The 20,230-nt window shown below is 38.3% G+C and overlaps 1 protein-coding gene and 1 non-coding gene across 3 annotated transcripts in view; one reads left to right on the forward strand and one right to left on the reverse strand.

Annotated features, from left to right (window-relative positions):
• The first annotated feature begins 7,110 nt into the window (after window positions 1–7,110).
• The window catches only part of BBS4 (Bardet-Biedl syndrome 4), a 46,290-nt gene continuing 33,170 nt past the window's right edge, over window positions 7,111–20,230 (forward strand). Inside the window, exons 1-2 of one of the 2 annotated variants that reach the window (XM_068555063.1) lie at window positions 7,111–7,183; window positions 19,421–19,472. In XM_068555063.1, coding sequence (XP_068411164.1) covers window positions 7,160–7,183; window positions 19,421–19,472 — 76 coding nt within the window. In that variant the 5' untranslated portion in view covers window positions 7,111–7,159. The remainder of the gene's footprint in view (window positions 7,184–19,420; window positions 19,473–20,230) is intronic. The other variant, XM_068555057.1, reaches the window with a different exon arrangement.
• TRNAV-UAC (transfer RNA valine (anticodon UAC)) lies at window positions 13,123–13,195 on the reverse strand. Its single transcript has one exon. It is a non-coding gene; the product is annotated as a tRNA-Val (tRNA).

Consider the following 20,230-nt stretch of genomic DNA (forward strand, 5'->3'; position numbering starts at 1 on the left):
ACCTCTGTGAGATAACCACCCAAAAGAAGATATAGTTACCATTAACCCAGAAAGTTCCCTTGTTCATCTTTCAAATCATCCCTGCTCCCCTCCCTACTCCAATGATCATTTGCCGATTTTTCTCACTGAAGATTTATTTTGCCTGCTTGTGGACTTTATATAACTGAATCATATAATATGTACTCTTACATCTGGCTTCTTTCATTTATAACGCTTTAAAGACTCATGCATATTGTTGTATGTATTGATAAATTATTCTTTATTGCTGAGTAGCATTTCATTCTATAAATATACCACAATTTGTTTATTCATTCTCCTATTGATGGACTTTTAGGTTGTTTCATTTGGGGCAATTATGAATAAGGATATTATATATATATTCTTAAGTTATATTTTTTTGTTTTGTGGGTACATGTTTTCATTTCTCTTGGATAAATACCTAAGAGTAGAAAATTGCTGAGTCATAACTTTTTGAGAAACTGCCTTCCTGTTTTCTGAAGTAATTTATCATTTTGTACTCTTATCAGTGATGTATGGGAGTTTCAGTTACTTCATATTATCAGTGTTTTTTATATTAGCCATTTTAGTGGGTATGAAATAACTCTATGATTTTAATTTACATTACATTTCCCTGATGATTAGTGATGCTGAGCACTTTTCATATGCTTGTTTTATATTTGTATATCTTTCATGAAATGTCTTTCATGTCTTTTCCCATTTTAAAATTGAATTGTCTTTTTATTGTGGTTATTCTGTGAATTCTGGATACAAGTCCTTTGATGGGTATATGTGCTGTGATTTTTTTTTTTTTTGTAGACTATGGTTTGTTCAGTTTCTTACTGGGATCTTTTGATGAACAGAAATTTTTATTTTGATAAAGTCCACCTTATCAAGTTTTTCTTTTATGATTTTATGACCCCCATGCTCACAAAGAATGTATTTTCTTCTAGAAGTTTTATGGTTTGGGGTTTTATGGCTATCTATTATCCATCTCACTGGTTTTAGGTTTTAAATCTATGGTTTGGAGTTTTACATTTAAGTATATGATCCATCTCCAATTCATTATTTGTAGAGAACAAGGTTTATTTCAACATAGATACCCAGTTGTTCCAGCAACATTTGTTTAAAAAGATTTTCCTTCACCCATTAGATTGACTTGGCATCTTGGTTGAAAATCAACTGACCATATGTGTGTGTAGTTATTTCTAGGCTCTCTATTCTGTTTCCCACAGAATACTTCATTTCCCACAATACTTCATTATTATTTCTGTTCATGTTTTCCAGCCAGTCTAGGGTTCCATGTGTTATAAATTCCCTTTAATCTGAAGAACTTTCTTTTTAACATTTGTTCTATTGCAGTTTTTCTAAAGATGAATTCTCTCAGCTTTTATCTGTCAGAGAATATCTTTATTTTCCAGGGGTATTTTAGTTGAATATTAAATTCTATGTTGACCTTTTATTCTTTTAGTATTTTAAAGTCATTTATTTGTCCTCAGGTCTCATTTGTTTCTGGTAAGAAATCATCCATCATTTTTGTGTGTCTCCCTGTCCATAATGTGATTCCCCCCCATGGTTACATCTGCTCTTTATCTTTGGTTTTCAGCAGATCGACTATGATATGTCTAGGTATGTTTTTCTTTGTATGGAGTTTACTGAACCTCTTGTATCTGTGTTGCTGTCTTTCATTAATATTGGGTATTTCTTGGCTATTATCTCTTCAAATATTTCTTCTGTTCCATACTCTTCCGCCTTGCCTCTCCTTCTGAGACTCCAATTACACCTATATTAGATGATTTGACATTATCCTACGGATCTCAGATGATTTTCCCTCATTCATTTCTCTTTTTGTTTTTAGTTTGAATACTTGACACTTAGCTGTCGTCAAGTACCCTGATGCTTTTCTCTTAAACCTATCTGATGAAATCTTTCTGCTACTGTATTTTTTATTTCTAGCATTTCATTATGTTTGTATAGTTATTATGTTTCTGCTTAAATTTTCCATTTTTCAGGTATGTTGTCCACATTTTCCACTAGAGTTTTTAAAGCATTTTCATCATAGTTATTTCAAAAACCCTATCTATTGATTGTAATATTTTAGCCTCCACTAGATTTTTAAGCATTTTACTTTCAGCCAGAGTTATTTTAAAGATCCCACTGATAATTCAACATCTGGGTCATTTCTCATTCTGCTTCTCTTGAACCTTTCCTCTGTGACCGTGGATCTTATTTTCTTGCTTTTGCACATGTCTTGTATATTTGATTGTATGCTGGACGTTTTGTATAAAAAACAGGAGAGACTGAAGTAAGTATTACTTCAAATTGGGGCATGCCCATTTTTCTTTCAGCCATTTGAGTAATGGCTCAGTCAATCTGATGTATATTTGACCTAGATCTGGGCACTATTGCAGCCTTAGTTTGATTCAGTTCACCCTGACTTTGCTTCGTAGCTAAGGTGTCAGCTTTTGGAAACGTAGGAGATCTCTTCTAGTGGAAAATGTGGACAAACCAGCCTAGCTGCCAGATTTTCTTGGGCACTGGGATAGGGGGGTAGAGAGGTATTTCTCTCAGCTCTTGTGTGTGCCCTACCCTTAGTCTTTTCAGGAAGAATGCCCACAATGCCTGGGGGATGGGTCTCTCAGCCCTCCTGCCTCACTCTCAGCCTTCAAGAGTATCTGTGGTGGATTTCTCAGCATTCCTGCTTTGCCTCCTCATTTTAAGGTTATCTTGCACTTGGGAAAGTCTCCACTTACCTCAAGGGAAGGAGTAATCTGTCTCAACTTTTCTATTATACACACCCCCTTCCCACTTTTGGTTACTACCTACCTGTACTTTTTTAAGATCCAAGAGGTAAGATTGGTGGGTGGGTGCAGGTTTTCTCTGTGGATTTGGGTCCTCTAGATTCTAATGTCATGCCAGCCTCCATGAGGCTGACAGTTTTGTTAAATTTCAACTGGCTTCTCTTTATTCCCCTATGGTGGATTTCTCTTCTTAGCATAGTTCAGCCAGGAATATGAGCAGCCATGTATCTCTTCTCTCCTATGAAGGACTTAGCATTTTCTGGAGGTTAGTTCACTTAGGGTTTCTTTATGTCCTTAGCTTTCTGATGAGTTAAAAATATTTTTGATTTTCTAGCTAATCTAGCCTTTGTTTGCTAGGGTGGGAGATATATTCTCCTGTGGTTTTCTACATACAAATGAGAAGTGAATTCTAGGAATGGGAGTTTAAAAAAAAGTTTCATTTACATATTTTAAAAATAATTTTAAAAATTATATATACATGGATAATAAAATGTTAAGTTTTACAGAGTGGTGAACAATGAAAAGCGAATTACCTTCCCATTATAGGTTCCCAAGTCCTCTCTAGTCCCTCTACAGAGACAAACATCATTACCGGTTTCCTGATTGTTTCTCAAAATTCTGTATACAAAAAGTGTGCATATCTTCCCCCCTTATTTTTTTAATACAAATAGAACCATACTATATCTTCTATACTTTGTTTTTCTCATTTAACTATTTCACCATCTTGAAGTCCTTTACAGACTGCATAATATGTCTTCGTATGGTTGTACCGTGGTTTATTTGAACAGTCCCTGGTGATGGACATTTGGATTGTTAACCAGTTTTGTTTTTTTTTTTCTCACAAACATTGCAGTATATATGCCTTTGCCCACATTTGTGGTTGAGTATCTGTAGTATCAGGAATGGGCATATTTAAAATGCTTCATGAAGGCCCCTGGAGCTTCATATTAATTCAAAGTGTTTCTCAAGGTGTTGGCTGGGCTCTCAGCAGTTGGTGGTATGGGTTTGGGGAAGACTGGATACCGCAAAAGACTCATGAGGTGCTGGAGAGTTGCCTGGCAGGTGGTGTCAGAACAAAGCTGGTAGACCCTGCCAGAGTAGGAGTGACACATTAAAGTATTTCAAATGTAGAAACTCAACTGTAATTCCTTCTTTATACATATATTGGGGATGTTAAAAAGTTACTGATGTCAGATTGCTCTCTTGCCTCCTCAGCCCCTACCATGGGGTAAAAAAGATAAATACCATTTTGTTTGGAATGCCTTACCCAGCTATATGACTTGAATGATCCTGATAAACAAGATTACATCCAAGGAGGTTTTCTAAGGGAAATGAAGACTTATATGTTATACAAGAAACATTATCTATGTGATTCTGGGATCTTCCTGTGAAGATGTTATGTTTTTTGAGATTTTTTTTCTAATTACCTACCTAATTAGCACATTAAGTTTGGTTATTGACATTTGAGAAACCAACGTGCTTTCTCATGAAAAGGGCCCTTGCACAGAAAGTGCTCTTTTTTCTAAGATCTGGGGTCAAAGGAGAGATTTTTAAGCATATAATAATGGCTTCTACCTATTTAATAACATAGGCACAAAAAATGTCATTTACTTCTCACAGGACCCCTTTCAGGGAGATTTTATATATTAGGAAGTATGCTCATGAGCTTTCTACCAACATCATCTTCCCTAAGGCTCCCCATCTCAGTAACTGACTATACTAGTCACTCAGTTGCTTTTAAAGTTAGAAATGAAGTAATCTTTCTGTGACATCTATATCCCTTTCCTTCATTCTCCCATATCCAATTCTACACCTTAGGAAATTTGTTTTACCTCCTAAAATTCTTGAGAATCCATTCACTTTTTCTCCTTTTCCCATCACTCTAGTCCAAGTGAACTGTTTTATCATTTCATTTGCAGTATCCTTTTAGTCACCCCTAGATGATCAATTCTTGTCCCCCTCTCAATTCATTCTCCACTCATTAGCTAACATGAACACATTCATTCATTTAACATGAATTAAATGTTAATTTTGACTATGTTACTCCTTGCTCAAAACTCTCTAGTGCCTTCCCAATGTCCTTAGAGTAAAATCCCTCGCATGGCCTCTGTGGATCTGCACCACTAGTCTCTCCTACCTCTCCACCTATTGCAACCAACTCTTTTCCCCTTCCTCTTTCCAGCCATGCTGGTCTTTCTGTGCTGCAAACTGGCCAAGCTGCTTCCATCCTCAGGGCCTTTGCACAAGCTTTTCCTTTGCCTTAGAATTTTTCCCCAGCCTGCCCACTTCCTCATCCCCCTTCCCCAAGCTAATGCCTTATCCTTTAGGTCTCATTTTAAACATATCTTACCCAGGGAAACTTCCCTGTCCAAACAAGTCTAGATTGGATCTCCCTGTTATTTGCTTTTACTACTCTGTATTTTTCCTCAGCATTATCACAATTATAATTATATAGTTATGTTGTTCTTTTAATTTTCTCTGTTATTGGAATAGGTAATACATCCATTTCATACAGAATTCAAATTGTAACAGGGTATAGAGTCTCTTCCCTTCCCCGTCCCTCTGCTACCCAGTTTTCTTCCTTACAAGTAACTACTTCCATTTCATACAAAATTCAAATTGTAACAGGGTATATAGAGTCTCTTCCCTTCCCTGTCCCTCTGCTACCCAGTTTTCGTCCTTACAAGTAACTACTTTTAGCATATTGAATATCCTTTCAGAGATTTTGAGTATATAAGCAACTATGTACATAATTTTCATCTTAATTTTGCCTTCTCTTTTATTAACAGATCCTATGTACATTTTTCTGCACTTTGTTTTTATCTGTTAATATATCTTGACAATTCTTCTATATCGCTATGTAAATGGTTTCTTTTTCATGTACCATACAGTATGGGCTCATCATTATTTCTTTAACCTTAATTATTGGGCATTTAGGTTGTTTTCAGGCTTTGGTTATTACGAACAATGCTGCATTGAATAACTCTGTATTTAAAGTCATTTTCCACATTTATACCTATAGAATATATTCCTAGAATTAAAATAAAGAAGTTAAAGGTTATGTGCATTTTAAATTTGGGTAGTAATTTCCAAACTGCTGTCAATGGAAGTTGTACAAATTCACATTCCCTCTAGCCACAGATGAAGAATGCATGTTTACTCACAACTCAATGAAAATTTTTGTTCTCTGACAATGTAAGAGGTGGAAAATATCTCTTGGAAACTTTAATTTGCATGTTTTCTCTTCCTTGCAAAGTTATATTTTCGTATGTTCAAGAGGCATTTGTATTTCTTCTTTAGTGAACTGTTTCTTCATAAACTTTGCTTACGTTATTTAATGTGTGACTTCCTCGCTACACTCGAAGGTCAGGGATCCCGCGTATTTCGCTCATCGCATAGCTCCTGGTACTGGAATGAATGAAGCTCAAAGAAATGACTGGCTGACGTCATGCAGTAGTCAAATACGGAACTCATGTTTGACTCGAAAGCCCACGTATTTCCACGGTCACCCAGTGGAAAGCCTGAGCATTTAATTCACCACAGCAGGGGCTAGAAAGGTAATGTAAAACGGCTGAAGTGTGCTGGGAAGACAGGACTGTGGCAAAAAGGCCAACAAATGCCTAAGTACAGTAGCAGCTGTTTTCAGATCTATTTTACCGCCAAGCAGGAATGCAGGCCCACTGTCGGATCATTATTTATTCCGAGGCCGGATTTCTGGCTTTCTTGCGAGATCTCCTGATTTTTAAGTATTTCCAGTCAAAACAAGACTGCCTTCAAATGCAGCCCACCAGCAGCGGATTTGCAAACTCTAGCGTAAACAAAAGTGGGAGGCTGATGAGGCGGGTAATACCTTAGTTAGACAAAGACAGCCGAGAAACAAGGAATTTTTATGTAAGGCGAGAATGAGGTTCTCCGCCGTAGGGTTTGGGCTTGAGGGCCGGGACTCCCGGAAGAACGCTGGAAATAAATGCTGGGTGGCGTCAAAGCAGAGCAGGGCCAGGCGGCGGGAGAGCGCGCTGCCGTCCCAGTTGTGGCTGGCCACTCCACCCAGCGCTTTTGGGGGTTTCTCAAGCAGCGTCCACACAATGGTGTAAGGCGGTAGGGGCTGGCCGGGATGAAGGGAACGACTGGCTGCGCATTCCCTCACCAGCTCCTTTAGAGCCAAGTGGGCCGCAGGAAATCACCCAACCCTTTCCCCGCTTCCAGAAGACCCTCCTCCTCCCAGGCAAAGCTTCCCGCTCGGCGATCTACTTCTTTCCCTACTCAGGCCCCTCCCCGCTTCCCCAGCCCTACGACTTCCGTTTGCCTGGTCTTTTGGGAAACAGCCGACTTCCGGCCTCGCAGCGGTGGGCGGAGCTAAGATGGCTGAGCAGAGGCTCGCGACGGTGAGCGTTGAGGTTCTGCTTGGTGTCCCGGCTGCCAGGCGGGGTTGGGCAGGGCCAGGCGGAGCGGAGAAGGGGGGCTGGCGGTCGGCCTGTGTCCCACGCAGCTGCCGCTGGGGAAATGCGTGGCCGGGGCTGGAGCGCCTCGGGGTGGCCGGGGCGACACGGTCCGACTCCCGGAAACTGCTCCGTCTGGGGCCCTGCTGAGTTCTTTGCAGCTCTGGGCCTGTGCTAGGACTGGGGTCTCTCTTGGGGTGCTCTAGGAGATCTTCATCGGAAATGGCTCTTTTCCTAGCTCCATGTTTTCTGTCTCATGAGGTTTGGAAAGGAAGCACTACCACCCGTGCAGAGACAGTTTCTGTTAATCCCCTGGATTAGGCATTGAATGAGACAAATCCTGGAAGCTTTCAGCGTCATTACCTTCTGCGGATGGGGCGAGAGCATGTTTTCGCAAATTTAGGAATTCAGCTGGCCTGAGTTAGTCGTTGATTTAAACTCCACAGAACTGCTAATACAGAGTAACTCAGGTGAATTCGGGATGACCCAGTAGTAGTTATTTTTGAGGCGTAAATTCATAATTGGATCTAATTTCTGTAAAATTCCAAGTGTGAAACCTTGTCTGCCTTGTTTTAATATTGAATTTCAAAGCATGTTCTGCACGTTTATTAGAATGACTTTAGTTATTTATTCGGGATTTATTGCCCTTTGAAAACCCCCCTGGAAAACTTAGGAGACAAAATAGCAGCCTTTGACAGACTTCTATAACTTAGTTTTGGCTGCTAGGGAGCTGGCCGGCCAGTATCACCTTGTCAGGGGGCCTGTTTGTTTTCCTGTCTCTCTTCATTTGCAGCGAAATCAAATTATTTTAGTGTAATTATAAAACTCTGAATACAGACCAGGAGGCCCAAAGCAAAGATTTTTGTTAAGCTACGAATTAAAAAAAAATTAAAAGCATGATTAATGTTTCTAGATTTTAGACATTGAAAACATACTAAAGAAAATACTTCAGCTACATAGTCTTAAATGTTAGGTATAAGGGTAACATGACATTGTTGCAAATATAGCTTATTCTCTAGTGCTTACTGCAGGTATAGGTAGGTGTTCATGAACGGAATAGGAACGTGATGGCAGAATTGTTCTATACTTTTGAATCCCTGGTAGTGTATTAAAGAGGATGACGTTTTTGTTTTTTTTTAAATTTATTTTTGGCTGCGTTGGGTCTTCGTTGCTGCATGCAGGCTTTCTCTAGTTGCCGTGAGCAGGGTCTACTCATCCTTGCGGTGCGCGGGCTTCTCATCGCGGTGGCTTCTCTTGTTGCGGAGCTCGGGCTCTAAGGCTGTGGGCTTCAGTAGTTGTGGCTCATGGGATCTAGAGCGCAGGCTCAGTAGTTGTGGCGCACGAGCTTAGTTGCTCCGCGGCGTGTGGGATCTTACTGGACCAGGGCTCGAACCCGTGTCCCCTGCATTGGCAGGTGGATTCTTTTTTTTTCTTTATAAATTTATTTATTTTTGGCTGTGTTGGGTCTTTGTTGCCGCAGGCAGGCTTTCTCTAGTTGCGGCGAGTGGGGGCTACTCTTCCTTTTGTTGCACGGGCTTGTCATTGCGGTGGCTTCTCTTGTTGCGGAGCACGGGCTCTAGGCGTGCAAGCTTCAGTAGTTGTGGCATGTGGGTTCAGTAGTTGTGGCTCGCGAGCTCTAGAGTGCAGGCTCAGTAGTTGTGGCGCAAGGGCTTAGTTGCTCTGCGGCATGTGGGATCTTCCCGGACCAGGGCTCGAACCCATGTCCCCTGCATTGGCAGACGGATTCTTAACTACTGTGCCACCAGGGAAGCCTAACAGGCGGGTTCTTAATAACCGTGCCACCAGCGAAGTCTGGCTTTTTTTTTTTTGATATGACTTTAGCACTTCAGCTGCAAGTTAACTAATCATTTCCATTATTATCAAGTTTAATGCTAGCAGTGTTATATTTATAGTAACTCATCTTTCAGGTTACCACTGCATGGAAATTTGAGTTTTATCCTTTTTGGAAGTGATATGGCATCTTGTAATAGAATTAAAAGGTCTTAGCAGTGCCACTCCTAGACCTGTATCCCATTGAAATAAAAGCAAAACATAAGCACCCAGTCCAAGGTACTCATTGCAGTACTGTTTATAATGGCAAAAAGCTGGAAGCAAAGTGAATGCCCATTAGTAGGGTAATGGATGACTTCTGATATGCCCATACTGAGGAATATTATGCAGCCATTAAAAAGAATGTTAGAACTATATACATTGATGTGGAGAGATTTCCATGGTTTACATTTAAATAAAAGCTAGTTGTGGAGTGGGGTGTTAAAAAAAGAAAGTTCAACTTGGCTTTATTCAGTGATTCACAAATCAGTCAGCATCCAGTCTAGCAGACAGAAGGGAGCTCTGAGGAGCTGTACAAAATAGAATGCTTTAATAGGCAACAAGGAGCAGGAACAAGGAAGTTACAGACAGAGTGAGTTGGTTATTGCAAGGTCACTTTCCTTTAGGGGATGGCAGAGGTTTATCAGTCATATTATGTAACTAGGGCTGATCAGATGACTCCTGATTGACTGGTTTAAAATTCCATTTCTGGGAGAGCTGAAACTGTAATTAAGTCTCTGTTTGGTGACATGAGGCTTAGCAAATATGATTCCATGTTGGGCCTGTTGTCTTGTTTTTAACAAGGGTATATTGTTTGATCTGTTTGTGACACAAAGGAAAAACATGTAGATCTATAGATATGGATACACATAGATGTGGATGAGAGAAGACTAAAAGACTTAAAACTCAGAGAATTTTGAACAAATTCATAAGTAAAAATCTAAGAATTCTGCAGCAAAGGCCTTGAGACTAGGAGACACCCCAGCAAAAAAGAGTAAAACTAGTCCAAGGTGGGACACACAGAAATTCTAATATGCTACCAAACTACTGAGGATTATTACCTATTCCTTAGGAAAACTAGGGACTGATATTTATGTTTTATTTAAGAATATATAATAAATAGTTTAGAGATCTTAAAAAAAACCAAGCAAATAACTCTGGTTTCTATGCTTTATAAACATTTTTATAACTCCCTAATTACTATTTTTTGGTGTATTTGTATAAATACCCATCAATCTTCCTGTAAATTAAAAGATTAAACCTTTCAGAACAGAAAGCAAAAATTACTACTGCACTAGTTGATTTGGCTCAGATATAGTGCCTAGCACATATTAAGTGCTACATGAATATTTGTTAGATGAATAAATCATCACAGAACTACTTAAAAATGAAGAAAGAACCCAAAAAAGTAAAGAACTTATTCTATATATATCCCAGTTATGAATGAGATTGAGTGGGCTAATAGAATCCTTTGTATCTCAGAATGTCCTGGAAGATCTTTTGAGAAAGAGACTCATCAAAAAATTATAATTTATTTTAATTCTACTTTGTGCAGAAGAAAGCATTGCTGACTCATGAAAATGCTTTTTGACCCTTTAAGATTCTTACTTTTCCCCAAAGTAAAAAAAAAATCCCAGTTAGATTAAAAAAAAAAAAAAAAAAAAAAATTGGTTTCTTTTGCATTATAAAAGTAGCTATGGGACTTCCCTGGTGGTCCAGTGGCTAAGACTCTGCGCTTGCAATGCAGGGGGCCCAGGTTGGATCCCTGGTAAGGGAACTAGATCCCGCATGCCGTAGCTAAAAGATTCCACATGCTGCAACTGAAGATCCCGCATGCAGCAACGAAAATCCCGCATGCCACAACTAAGACTTGGCACAGCCAAATAGATAAATAAATATTAGAAAAAAACAGCTTTGTTGAGGTATAATACACATACCATAAAATCTACCTATTTTAAGTATGCAGTTTGATCAGTTTTAGTAAATTTATATAGTTGCACAATTGTCACCATGATCTACTTACGTCTGTCCGTCAGTCCAGAAAGTTCCCTTGTAACCACTTGCAGCCTATCTCTAATCCTAACCCCAGCCCCATGGCTGATCTGCTTTCTGTCTGCATAGTTTTGCCTTTTCTACAATTTCATATAATGGAATCACTTAGCATGTGTTTTACGGTTCATTCGTATTGTTGTATGTAGCAGTAGTTTGTAACTTTTTATCTAAGCAGAATTCCACTATATGAACATACACATTTTGTTTATCCACAAATTGATGGACATTGGAACGTTTCCTGTTTTTGGTTATTTGAATAATGTCACTATTGTTACTGGCATGCAAATCTTTGCATGCATATGTTTTCATTTCTCTAGGAGAGTAATTGCTGGGTTGTATGGTAAATTTATGTTTAAAAAAAAAAAACCTGCTAAACTGTTTTCTAAAGTGGCTATACTCTACCGTTTTACATTCCCATGAGCAGTGTATGAAGGATTCAGTTTTTCCACACCCTTGTGAACACTTGGTATTGTCAGTCTTTTTGATTTTAGCCATTCTAGTGGATGTGTAGTAGTGGTTATTGTGATTTTAATTTGTATCTCCCTAATGAATAATGATATTCAATATTTTTTAATGTGCTTATCCATCTATATCTCTTTGAAGTGTCTCTACAGATCTTTTGCCCATTTAAAAATGGGTTATTTCTTTTATTATTAAGATTTCTGTATATGTTAAATCAAGGTAATAAAATAGCTAAAAGAACAAATTATGTATTCTCTTTTATTTTGAGGATTTTTTGGTTGTTATGAAATATATCATACTTCGAAAAAAATGAATAAAATGTTATTTGTAAGTTTTAAAGAACAATGCTGTTGACCTAGGAACAACATGGGGATTAGGGGCACTGATCCTCTGCACGGTTGAAAATCTAAGTAAAGCTTACAGTGATCCTCCCTATCCCCAGTTCCCTTGCATCTGTGGATTCAACCAACCTTGGAATATATAGCACTGTAGTATTTACTATTGAAAAAAGTCCGTATATAAGTGGACCCTCAAGGTTCAAACCCCTGTTGTTCAAGCATCAACTCTATAATAAAAGCTTGTGTTCCTACCTCACATGTTAAGAAATGAGTCATTAAAAATAACTTTGGGGCTTCCCTGGTGGCACAGTGGTTAAGAATCCGCCTGCCGGGGGCTTCCCTGGTGGTGCAGTGGTTGAGAGTCTGCCTGCCAATGCAGATGACACGGGTTCGAGCCCTGGTCTGGGAAGATCCCACATGCCGCGGAGCAACTAAGCCCGTGAGCCACAATTACTGAGCCTGCGTGTCTGGAGCCTGTGCTCCGCAACAAGAGAGGCCGCGACAGTGAGAGGCCCGCGCACCACGATGAAGAGTGGCCCCCACTCGCCGCAACTAGAAAAAGCCCTCGCACAGAAACGAAGACCCAACACAGCCAAAAATAAATAAATTAATTAATTAAAAAAAAATTCTATGAGAACAAAGCTTAAAAAAAAAAAAAAAGAATCCGCCTGCCAATGCAGGGGACACGGGTTTGAGCCCTGGTCCAGGAAAATCCCACATGCTGCAGAGCAACTAAGCCTGTGCGCCACAACTACTGAGCCTGCACTCTAGAGCCTATAAGCCACAACTACTGAAGCCCGCGCGCCTAGAGCCCGTGCTCCGCAACAAGAGAAGCCACTGCAGTGAGAAGCCCGGGCACCTCAACGAAGAGTAGCCCCCGCTCACTGCAACTAGAGAAAGCCTGTGCGTAGCAATGAAGATCCAAAGCAGCCAAAAATAAATAAATAAATAAATACATAAAAAACACACAAAAAACTTTGAAACCTAAATGTCTCCCCTACCTCATTTTCCTCCTTCTCTGTCAGAAATGATCTCTTTCCTCAACTTTATGTTAATTATTCTTTTGGTTTTCTTTTTTAAAAATTTATTTATTTATTTATTTATTACTATTTTTTTTTGGCTGCACTGGGTCTTAGTTGTGGCATGCGGGATCTTCATTGTGGCATGCGTACTTCTTAGTTGTGGCATGCGTGCGGGATCTAGTTCCCCAACCAGGGATCGAACCTGGGCACCCTGCATTGTAAGTGCAGAGTCTTACCCACTGGACCACCAGGGAAGTCCCTCTTTTGGTTTTCTTTATAGCTTTTGTCATACTTAATACCCTTAAACAATATATTGATTTTTAAAAAATTAATGTTTAGTTTTTTCATTTTTTAATGCTGTGAAGTATCTCATTATAGGGAAATGCTACAGTATGTCCATTCTATTAGATAGAGATTTGGGTTATTTCTGATTTTTTTCCACCTTTAGTGAGGTATAATTGACAAATAAAGTTAGTATACAACATGAGGATTTTATACACACACACACACAGTGAAAGGATTCCCACCGCTGAGTTAATTAAATACACTCATCACCTCATATGTATAACTATTTTGTGTGTGTGAGAACAGTTAAATTCTATTCTCTTAAATTTCAATTATACAGTACAGTGTTATCAACTATAGTCACCATGTTATACATTAGATCCTTAGACCATATTCATCCTTAACCCTGGCAAGCACTTTTCTACTCTCTGTTTCTGTAAGTTCAACTTTTTTTTTCCTTCTGGTTTTTAATTAAAAAAAAAGAATGCTGCTATGAACAGGGCCAGGACTAGGGTAAGGCAACTGAAGCGCTTAGGGTACAAAATTTCAGGAGTAAGAGTATCTCATACCTGGCTATGAACACTCATATATGTCTCCTGATCTAAGAATTTCCCCAGGGTATTCCTCGAAGTGGATTGCTGGTTTCTGGGCTATGTACATCTTCAACCTTGTAACTTATGGGAGATTCTGCGGTGATTGTAACAATGTATGCTTCTACCACCAGTTCCTCTTGCTCACATCCTTGATATAGCTTTAAATTTTGTCAACATGGTGGATATGAAATGAAGTCTTAATGTGATAGTAATTTACATTTCCCTGGTTAGTAATTAGGTAGAGCATCACTGGTTGTCTCCATTTCCTTTTCTGTGCAATGCCTGGTTCTTATGTTTTGCTTATTTTTCTACCTCACTATTTGTTTTTCTTATTGATTTATAGTTATTTATAGTTGCGGGCTGTTAATTCTTTGTCTTTTTTTGGTTTTGTTTTGTATTGCAAATATCTTCTCGTAGTCTTCTGTCTTTATTTCTTCTTTGGAACAAAAGTTATTAATTTTTTTTTTTTTTTTTTTTTTTTTTGGCCGAGCTGCGCAGCTTATGGGGTCTTAGTTCCCCAACCAGGGGTTGAACCCAGGGACACTGGCAGTGAAAGCACCAAGTCCTAACCACTGGACTGCCAGGGAAGTCCCCAGAAGTTATTACTTTTAATGTAGTTGAATGTTTAGATCTTTTCTTAATTGGTTTGTGCTTTTATATCTTGTTGGAAGTAATCCTTCCCTACCTTATGTGTTTTTTTAACATCTTTATTGAAGTATAATTGCTTTACAATGGTGTATTAGTTTCTGCTTTATAACAAAGTGAATCAGCTATACATATACATATATCCTCATATCTCCTCCCTCTTGTGTCTCCCTCCCACCCTCCCTACCCCACCCCTCTAGGTGGTCACAAAGCACCGAGCTGATCTCCCTGTGCTATGTGGCTGCTTCCCACTAGCTTTTTTACATTTGGTAGTGTATATATGTCCATGCCACTCTCTCACTTCGTCCCAGCTTCCCCTCCCCTCTCCCCGTGTCCTCAGTCCATTCTCTACGTCTGTGTCTTTATTCCTGTCCTGCCCCTAGGTTCTTCAGAGCCATTTTTTTTTCTTTTTTAGATTCCATATATATGTGTTAGCATACGGTATTTGTTTTTCTCTTTCTGACTTACTTCACTCTGTATGACAGACTCTAGGTCCATCCACCTTACTACAAATAACTCAATTTTGCTTTTTTTTATGGTGGAGTAATATTCCATTGTATATATGTGCCACATCTTCTTTACCCATTCATCTGTCAATGGACACTTAGGTTGCTTCCATGTCCTGGCGATTGTAAATAGTGCTGCAATGAACATTGTGGTACATGTCTCTTTTTGAATTATGGTTTTCTCAGGGTATATGCCCAGTAGTGGGATTGCTGGGTCGTATGGTAGTGCTATTTTTAGTTTTTTAAGGAACCTCCATACTGTTCTCCATAGTGGCTGTATCAGTTTACATTCCCACCAACAGTGCAAGAGTGTTCCCTTTTCTCCACACCCTCTCCAGCATTTATTGTTTGTAGATTTTTTGATGATGGCCATTCTGACTGGTGTGAAGTGATACCTCATTGTAGTTTTGATTTGCATTTCTCTAATGATTAGTGATGTTGAGCATCCTTTGATGTGTTTGTTGGCAATCTGTATATCTTCTTTGGAGAAATGTCTATTTAGGTCTTCTGCCCATTTTTGGATTGGGTTGTTTGGTTTTTTTTGATATTGATGTGCATGAGCTGCTTGTATATTTTGGAAATTAATCCTTTGTCAGTTGCTTTGATTGCAAATATTTTCTCCCATTCTGAGGGTTGTCTTTTTGTCTTGCTTAAGGTTTCCTTTGCTGTGCAAAAGCTTTTAAGTTTCATTAGGTCCCATTTGTTTATTTTTGTTTTTATTTCCATTTCTCTTGGAGGTGGGTCAAAAAGGATCTTGCTGTGATTTATGTCATAGAGTGTTCTGCCTATGTTTTCCTCTAAGAATTTTATAGTGTCTGGCTTTATATTTAGGTCTTTAATCCATTTTGAGTTTGTTTTTGTGTATGGTGTTAGGGAGTGTTCTAATTTCATTCTTTTACATGTAGCTGTCCAGTTTTCCCAGCACCACTTATTGAAGAGACTGTCTTTTCTCCATTGTATATCCTTGCCTCCTTTATCAAAAATAAGGTGACCATATGTGCATGGGTTTAATCTCTGGGCTTTCTATCCTGTTCCATTGATCTATATTTCTGTTTTTGTGCTAGTACCATACTGTCTTGATTACTGTAGCTTTGTAGTATAGTCTGAAGTCTGGGAGCCTGATTCCTCCAGCTCCGTTTTTCTTTCTGAAGATTGCTTTGGCTATTCGGGGTGTTTTGTGTTTCCATACAAATTGTGAAATTTTTTGTTCTAGTTCTGTGAAAAATGCCATTGGTAGTTTGATAGGGATTGCATTGAATCTGCAGATTGCTTTGGATAGTTTAGTCATTTTCACAATGTTGATTCTTCCAATCCAAGAACATGGTATATCTCTCCATCTGTTGGTATCATCTTTTTTTTTTTTTTTTTAAACCTAGCTATATATATATATATTTTTTTTAATTTTATTTATTTATTTATTTATTTGTGGCTGTGTTGGGTCTTAGTTTCTGTGCGAGGGCTTTTTCTAGTTGCGGCGAGTGGGGGCCACTCTTCATCGCGGTGCGCGGGCCTCTCACTATCGCGGCCTCTCTTGTTGCGGAGCGCAGGCTCAGTAATTGTGGCTCATGGGCCTAGCTGCTCCGCAGCATGTGGGACCTTCCCAGACCAGGGCTCGAACCCGTGTCCCCTGCATTGGCAGGCAGATTCTCAACCACTGCACCACCAGGGAAGCCCTGTTGGTATCATCTTTAATTTCTTTCATCAGTGTCTTATAGTTTTCTGCATACAGGTCTTTTGTCTCCTTAGGTAGGTTTATTCCTAGGTATTTTATTCTTTTTGTTGCAGTGGTAAATGGGAGTGTTTCCTTAATTTCTCTTTCAGATTTTTTATCATTAGTGTATGGGAATGCAAGAGGTTTCTGTGCATTAATTTTGTATCCTGCTACTTTACCAAATTCATTGACTAGCTGTAGTAGTTTTCTGGTGGCATCTTTAGGATTCTCTATGTATAGTGTATTTTTTAAAGTTTTTAAAATTTGCTCTTTCCATTTTAATCTTCAGTCTAATTTGTTTTCATTTTCCTGATGAAGCTTTTTTTCTTGATGTCTATTTTGTCTCAATGCTAATACTGCTACTTTTTCTTTTTGCTTCTATTTTCCTGCTGTATCTGTTCTCATCCTTTTACTTTGTTTTCCTTTGCCCTTATGTTTTAGATGTTTCTTTATACAGATAGCATATATCTAGATTTTTTAAAAAAATCCTTTCTGATAATTTTTAACTAGAGAATTTCATTTTTTCTCCTTCTTTTCTTTCTTTAATCTTCCTTAAGTGAGTACCCAGATTTTTTTTGTTAATAAATTTATTCATTTATTTGTTTATTTTTGGCTGCATTGGGTGTTGGTTGCTGCCCACAGGCTTTTTCTAGCTGTGGAGAGTGGGGGCTACTCTTCGTTGCGGTGTGCGGGCTTCTTATTGCGGTGGCTTCTCTTGTTGCGGAGCACGGGCTCTAGGCACACGGGCTTCAGTAGTTGTGGCTCGAGAGTTCTAGAGCACAGGCTCAGTAGTTGTGGTGCACGGGCTTAGTTCCTCCGTGGCATGTGGGATCTTCCCGGACCAGGGATCGAACCCGTGTCCCCTGCTTTGGCAGGTGGATTCTTAACCACTGCGCCACCAGGGAAGTTCCTTAGCTATTCTTAACATTAGAAGTCTTTTTTTCCCCACAGCCCTCTTTCTCACCCCAGATACGTTCTAGAAAGCTTGTCAACACACCTGCTAATCAGCAGCATGAACCTGCCAGCCCAGCATCTTCAGAGGGTCAGAGCTTTCTCCACATTCTGATATCCGCATACAGATAGCATATATCTAGATTTTTTAAAAAATCCATTCTGATAATCTGTCTTTTAGAGAATTTCATTTTTTTCTCCTTTTCTTACTTTAATCGTCCTTAAGTGAGTGTCCAGATTTTTAAAAATAATATATATTTAACTTAAAGTTCAAATGTAAACCTGAATAATACAGGGATCATCGAATGTTTTGTTACCCTTTGCTTTCTGCCAATTCATGCCATTGTTGTTCAGTTTTTTAGTTTTTGTGTTTCTCAGTTCAGCACTACAAATTGTACTTTGTTTTATTCAGTAAGTAGATGCTTATAATATATGTCCATATTTTACCAATTCCTTTGCTTGTTCCACTCCTTCCTTCTGGGGTTGTTTTCCTTTCTCCTAATGTAAATATGTCCATTAAAAGTTTATTTAGGGATTCTAAAAACTCTCAAATTTTATTTGTCTGAAAGCCTTATAAAATTTGCCATTTTCCGTGAATGTTAGTTTTGATTCGTGTAAGAGTTCAGATTGGGGGTTGGCAAACTGTTTTTTAAGGGGCCGATAGTAAATAGTTAGAGCTTCATGGGCCATATATTCTCTGTCACAAGTAAATCAACTATGCAGTTGTAGGAAGCAACTATAGGCAATATGTAAACACGTGAGTGTGACTGTTCTGATAAAATTTTGGTTGTAGACACTGAAGTTTGAATTTTATATAATTTTCATGTGTTATAAAATATTGTTAAATTTTTTTTTAACCATGAAAAATATAAAAATTATTCTTAGCTTGTGGAGCACATAAACATAGGCTGTATCTGATCTGTGAGCCATAGTTTGCTGATCTCATGTCTAGGTTAATATTCATTTTACTTAGTACTTTATACTCTTGGGGATAGTTATTCTTATAATGTCATATGATATTATCTTCCATTTTTAATTATTGAGAAGTCAGCTGTCAATCTAACTGTCCTTTCATTGCAGGTAATCTGGTGATATTATTTTTCTTTGGTTATTTTTAAGAACTTATTATTGTCCCTGTGCAGGTCCGTATGATGGATCTAAAGTGTGGATTTATTTTCATTTAACTTGGTTAGAATTGGTTGAGCATCCAGAATCTAAAGATTAGTGTGTCTCATTACTTCTGGAAATGTTCAGCCATTATTTTTGCTTATATCATACCTTATATAACATGGGAGGTAAATAAAAGAAAAATTCATTTGAAGATTTTCTGCGAAGTTATAGTACAGTATAGTATCTATAATATTAAATAATGCCCCTTTTAAAATACTCCCTCCTAGAACTGAGTGCTAGACCATCTCTGTGTAGATGACCTCATAAGCTTCCTCTTATCAAAATTATCACTTTTTTGGTTGGCTGCCAAGAAGTATAGCATTAAGTATAATACTAATATGTTGACATTAATTTGTATACATTGTATCATGCATTATAATTATAATAAATATATATTGTAAGTAATTATAAATATGCGTTATACATTATTCATAGTTTGGACAGCAAAAGTATGACCTGACATTTGTTTTTTAAACCATATTCAAAATAATTCTTTGTACGTGTGTGCAGGTAATGGATTACTTGCATGATTGGAGAGCTATTGATGACTGTTATTTGAATGATTCTTTAAGCTAGCAAGATTTATGGTGGTGTTTTAACAGACTTCTTTCATTTCAGAGAACTCAGTTTCCTGCATCTGCTGAATCTCTAAAACCCCGGCTGAAAAAAGGTCTGTATATAATTTCATTTTGTGTGTATATTTGCACAGTTTCTCTGTCTTATTGATTCTTCTATCCTGTATCCACTAGCGCTTTTAAAAATATGATTGTTGGGAAAAGCAGTAGTCTGAATGTTCTGCCAAATCTAGCTTTTATTTTGTGAAGTTGTTAGATATTACGGGATTGATTTTACCTATAAATATGTTTATTTATTTATTTATCTGCTTATGCTGGGTCTTAGTTGCGGCAGGCGAGCTCCTTAGTTGTGGCATATGAACTCTTAGTTGCGGCATGCATGTGGGATCTAGTTCCATGACCGGGGATGGAACCAGGGCCCCTGCATTGGGAGCGTGAAATCTTATCCACTGTGCCACCAGGGAAGTCCTTACCTGTAAATATGTTTAAATGGGGTTTTATTATTATATAAATGTGTACTAATTTTCTACTTGTGGAAAAACCACTCTAAAGTTCCTATAGTACATATCAGGCCTCAAATAATCTCATATATACATATGTTAAATAAGTGTGAGGTTTTATAAAAATTGAGTCTGGGAAGCCTAACTAGGTGAGGACCTATATTGTAAAGAACTGCCTTTAAAAATATGATAGAGAGATAATTCCCTGGCAGTCCAGTGGTTAGGACTCGGTGCTTTCACTGCTGGGGGCCCGGGTTTGATTCCTGATCGGGGAACTAAGATGCCATGCGGCTCAGCCAAAAAAAATTTTTTTAAATAAAATAAAATCCAATAGGGATATATATTTTATATAG

This window comes from Eschrichtius robustus, chromosome 1 (genome assembly GCF_028021215.1).
Source record: "Eschrichtius robustus isolate mEscRob2 chromosome 1, mEscRob2.pri, whole genome shotgun sequence".
In the NCBI taxonomy this organism is placed as follows: domain Eukaryota; kingdom Metazoa; phylum Chordata; class Mammalia; order Artiodactyla; family Eschrichtiidae; genus Eschrichtius; species Eschrichtius robustus.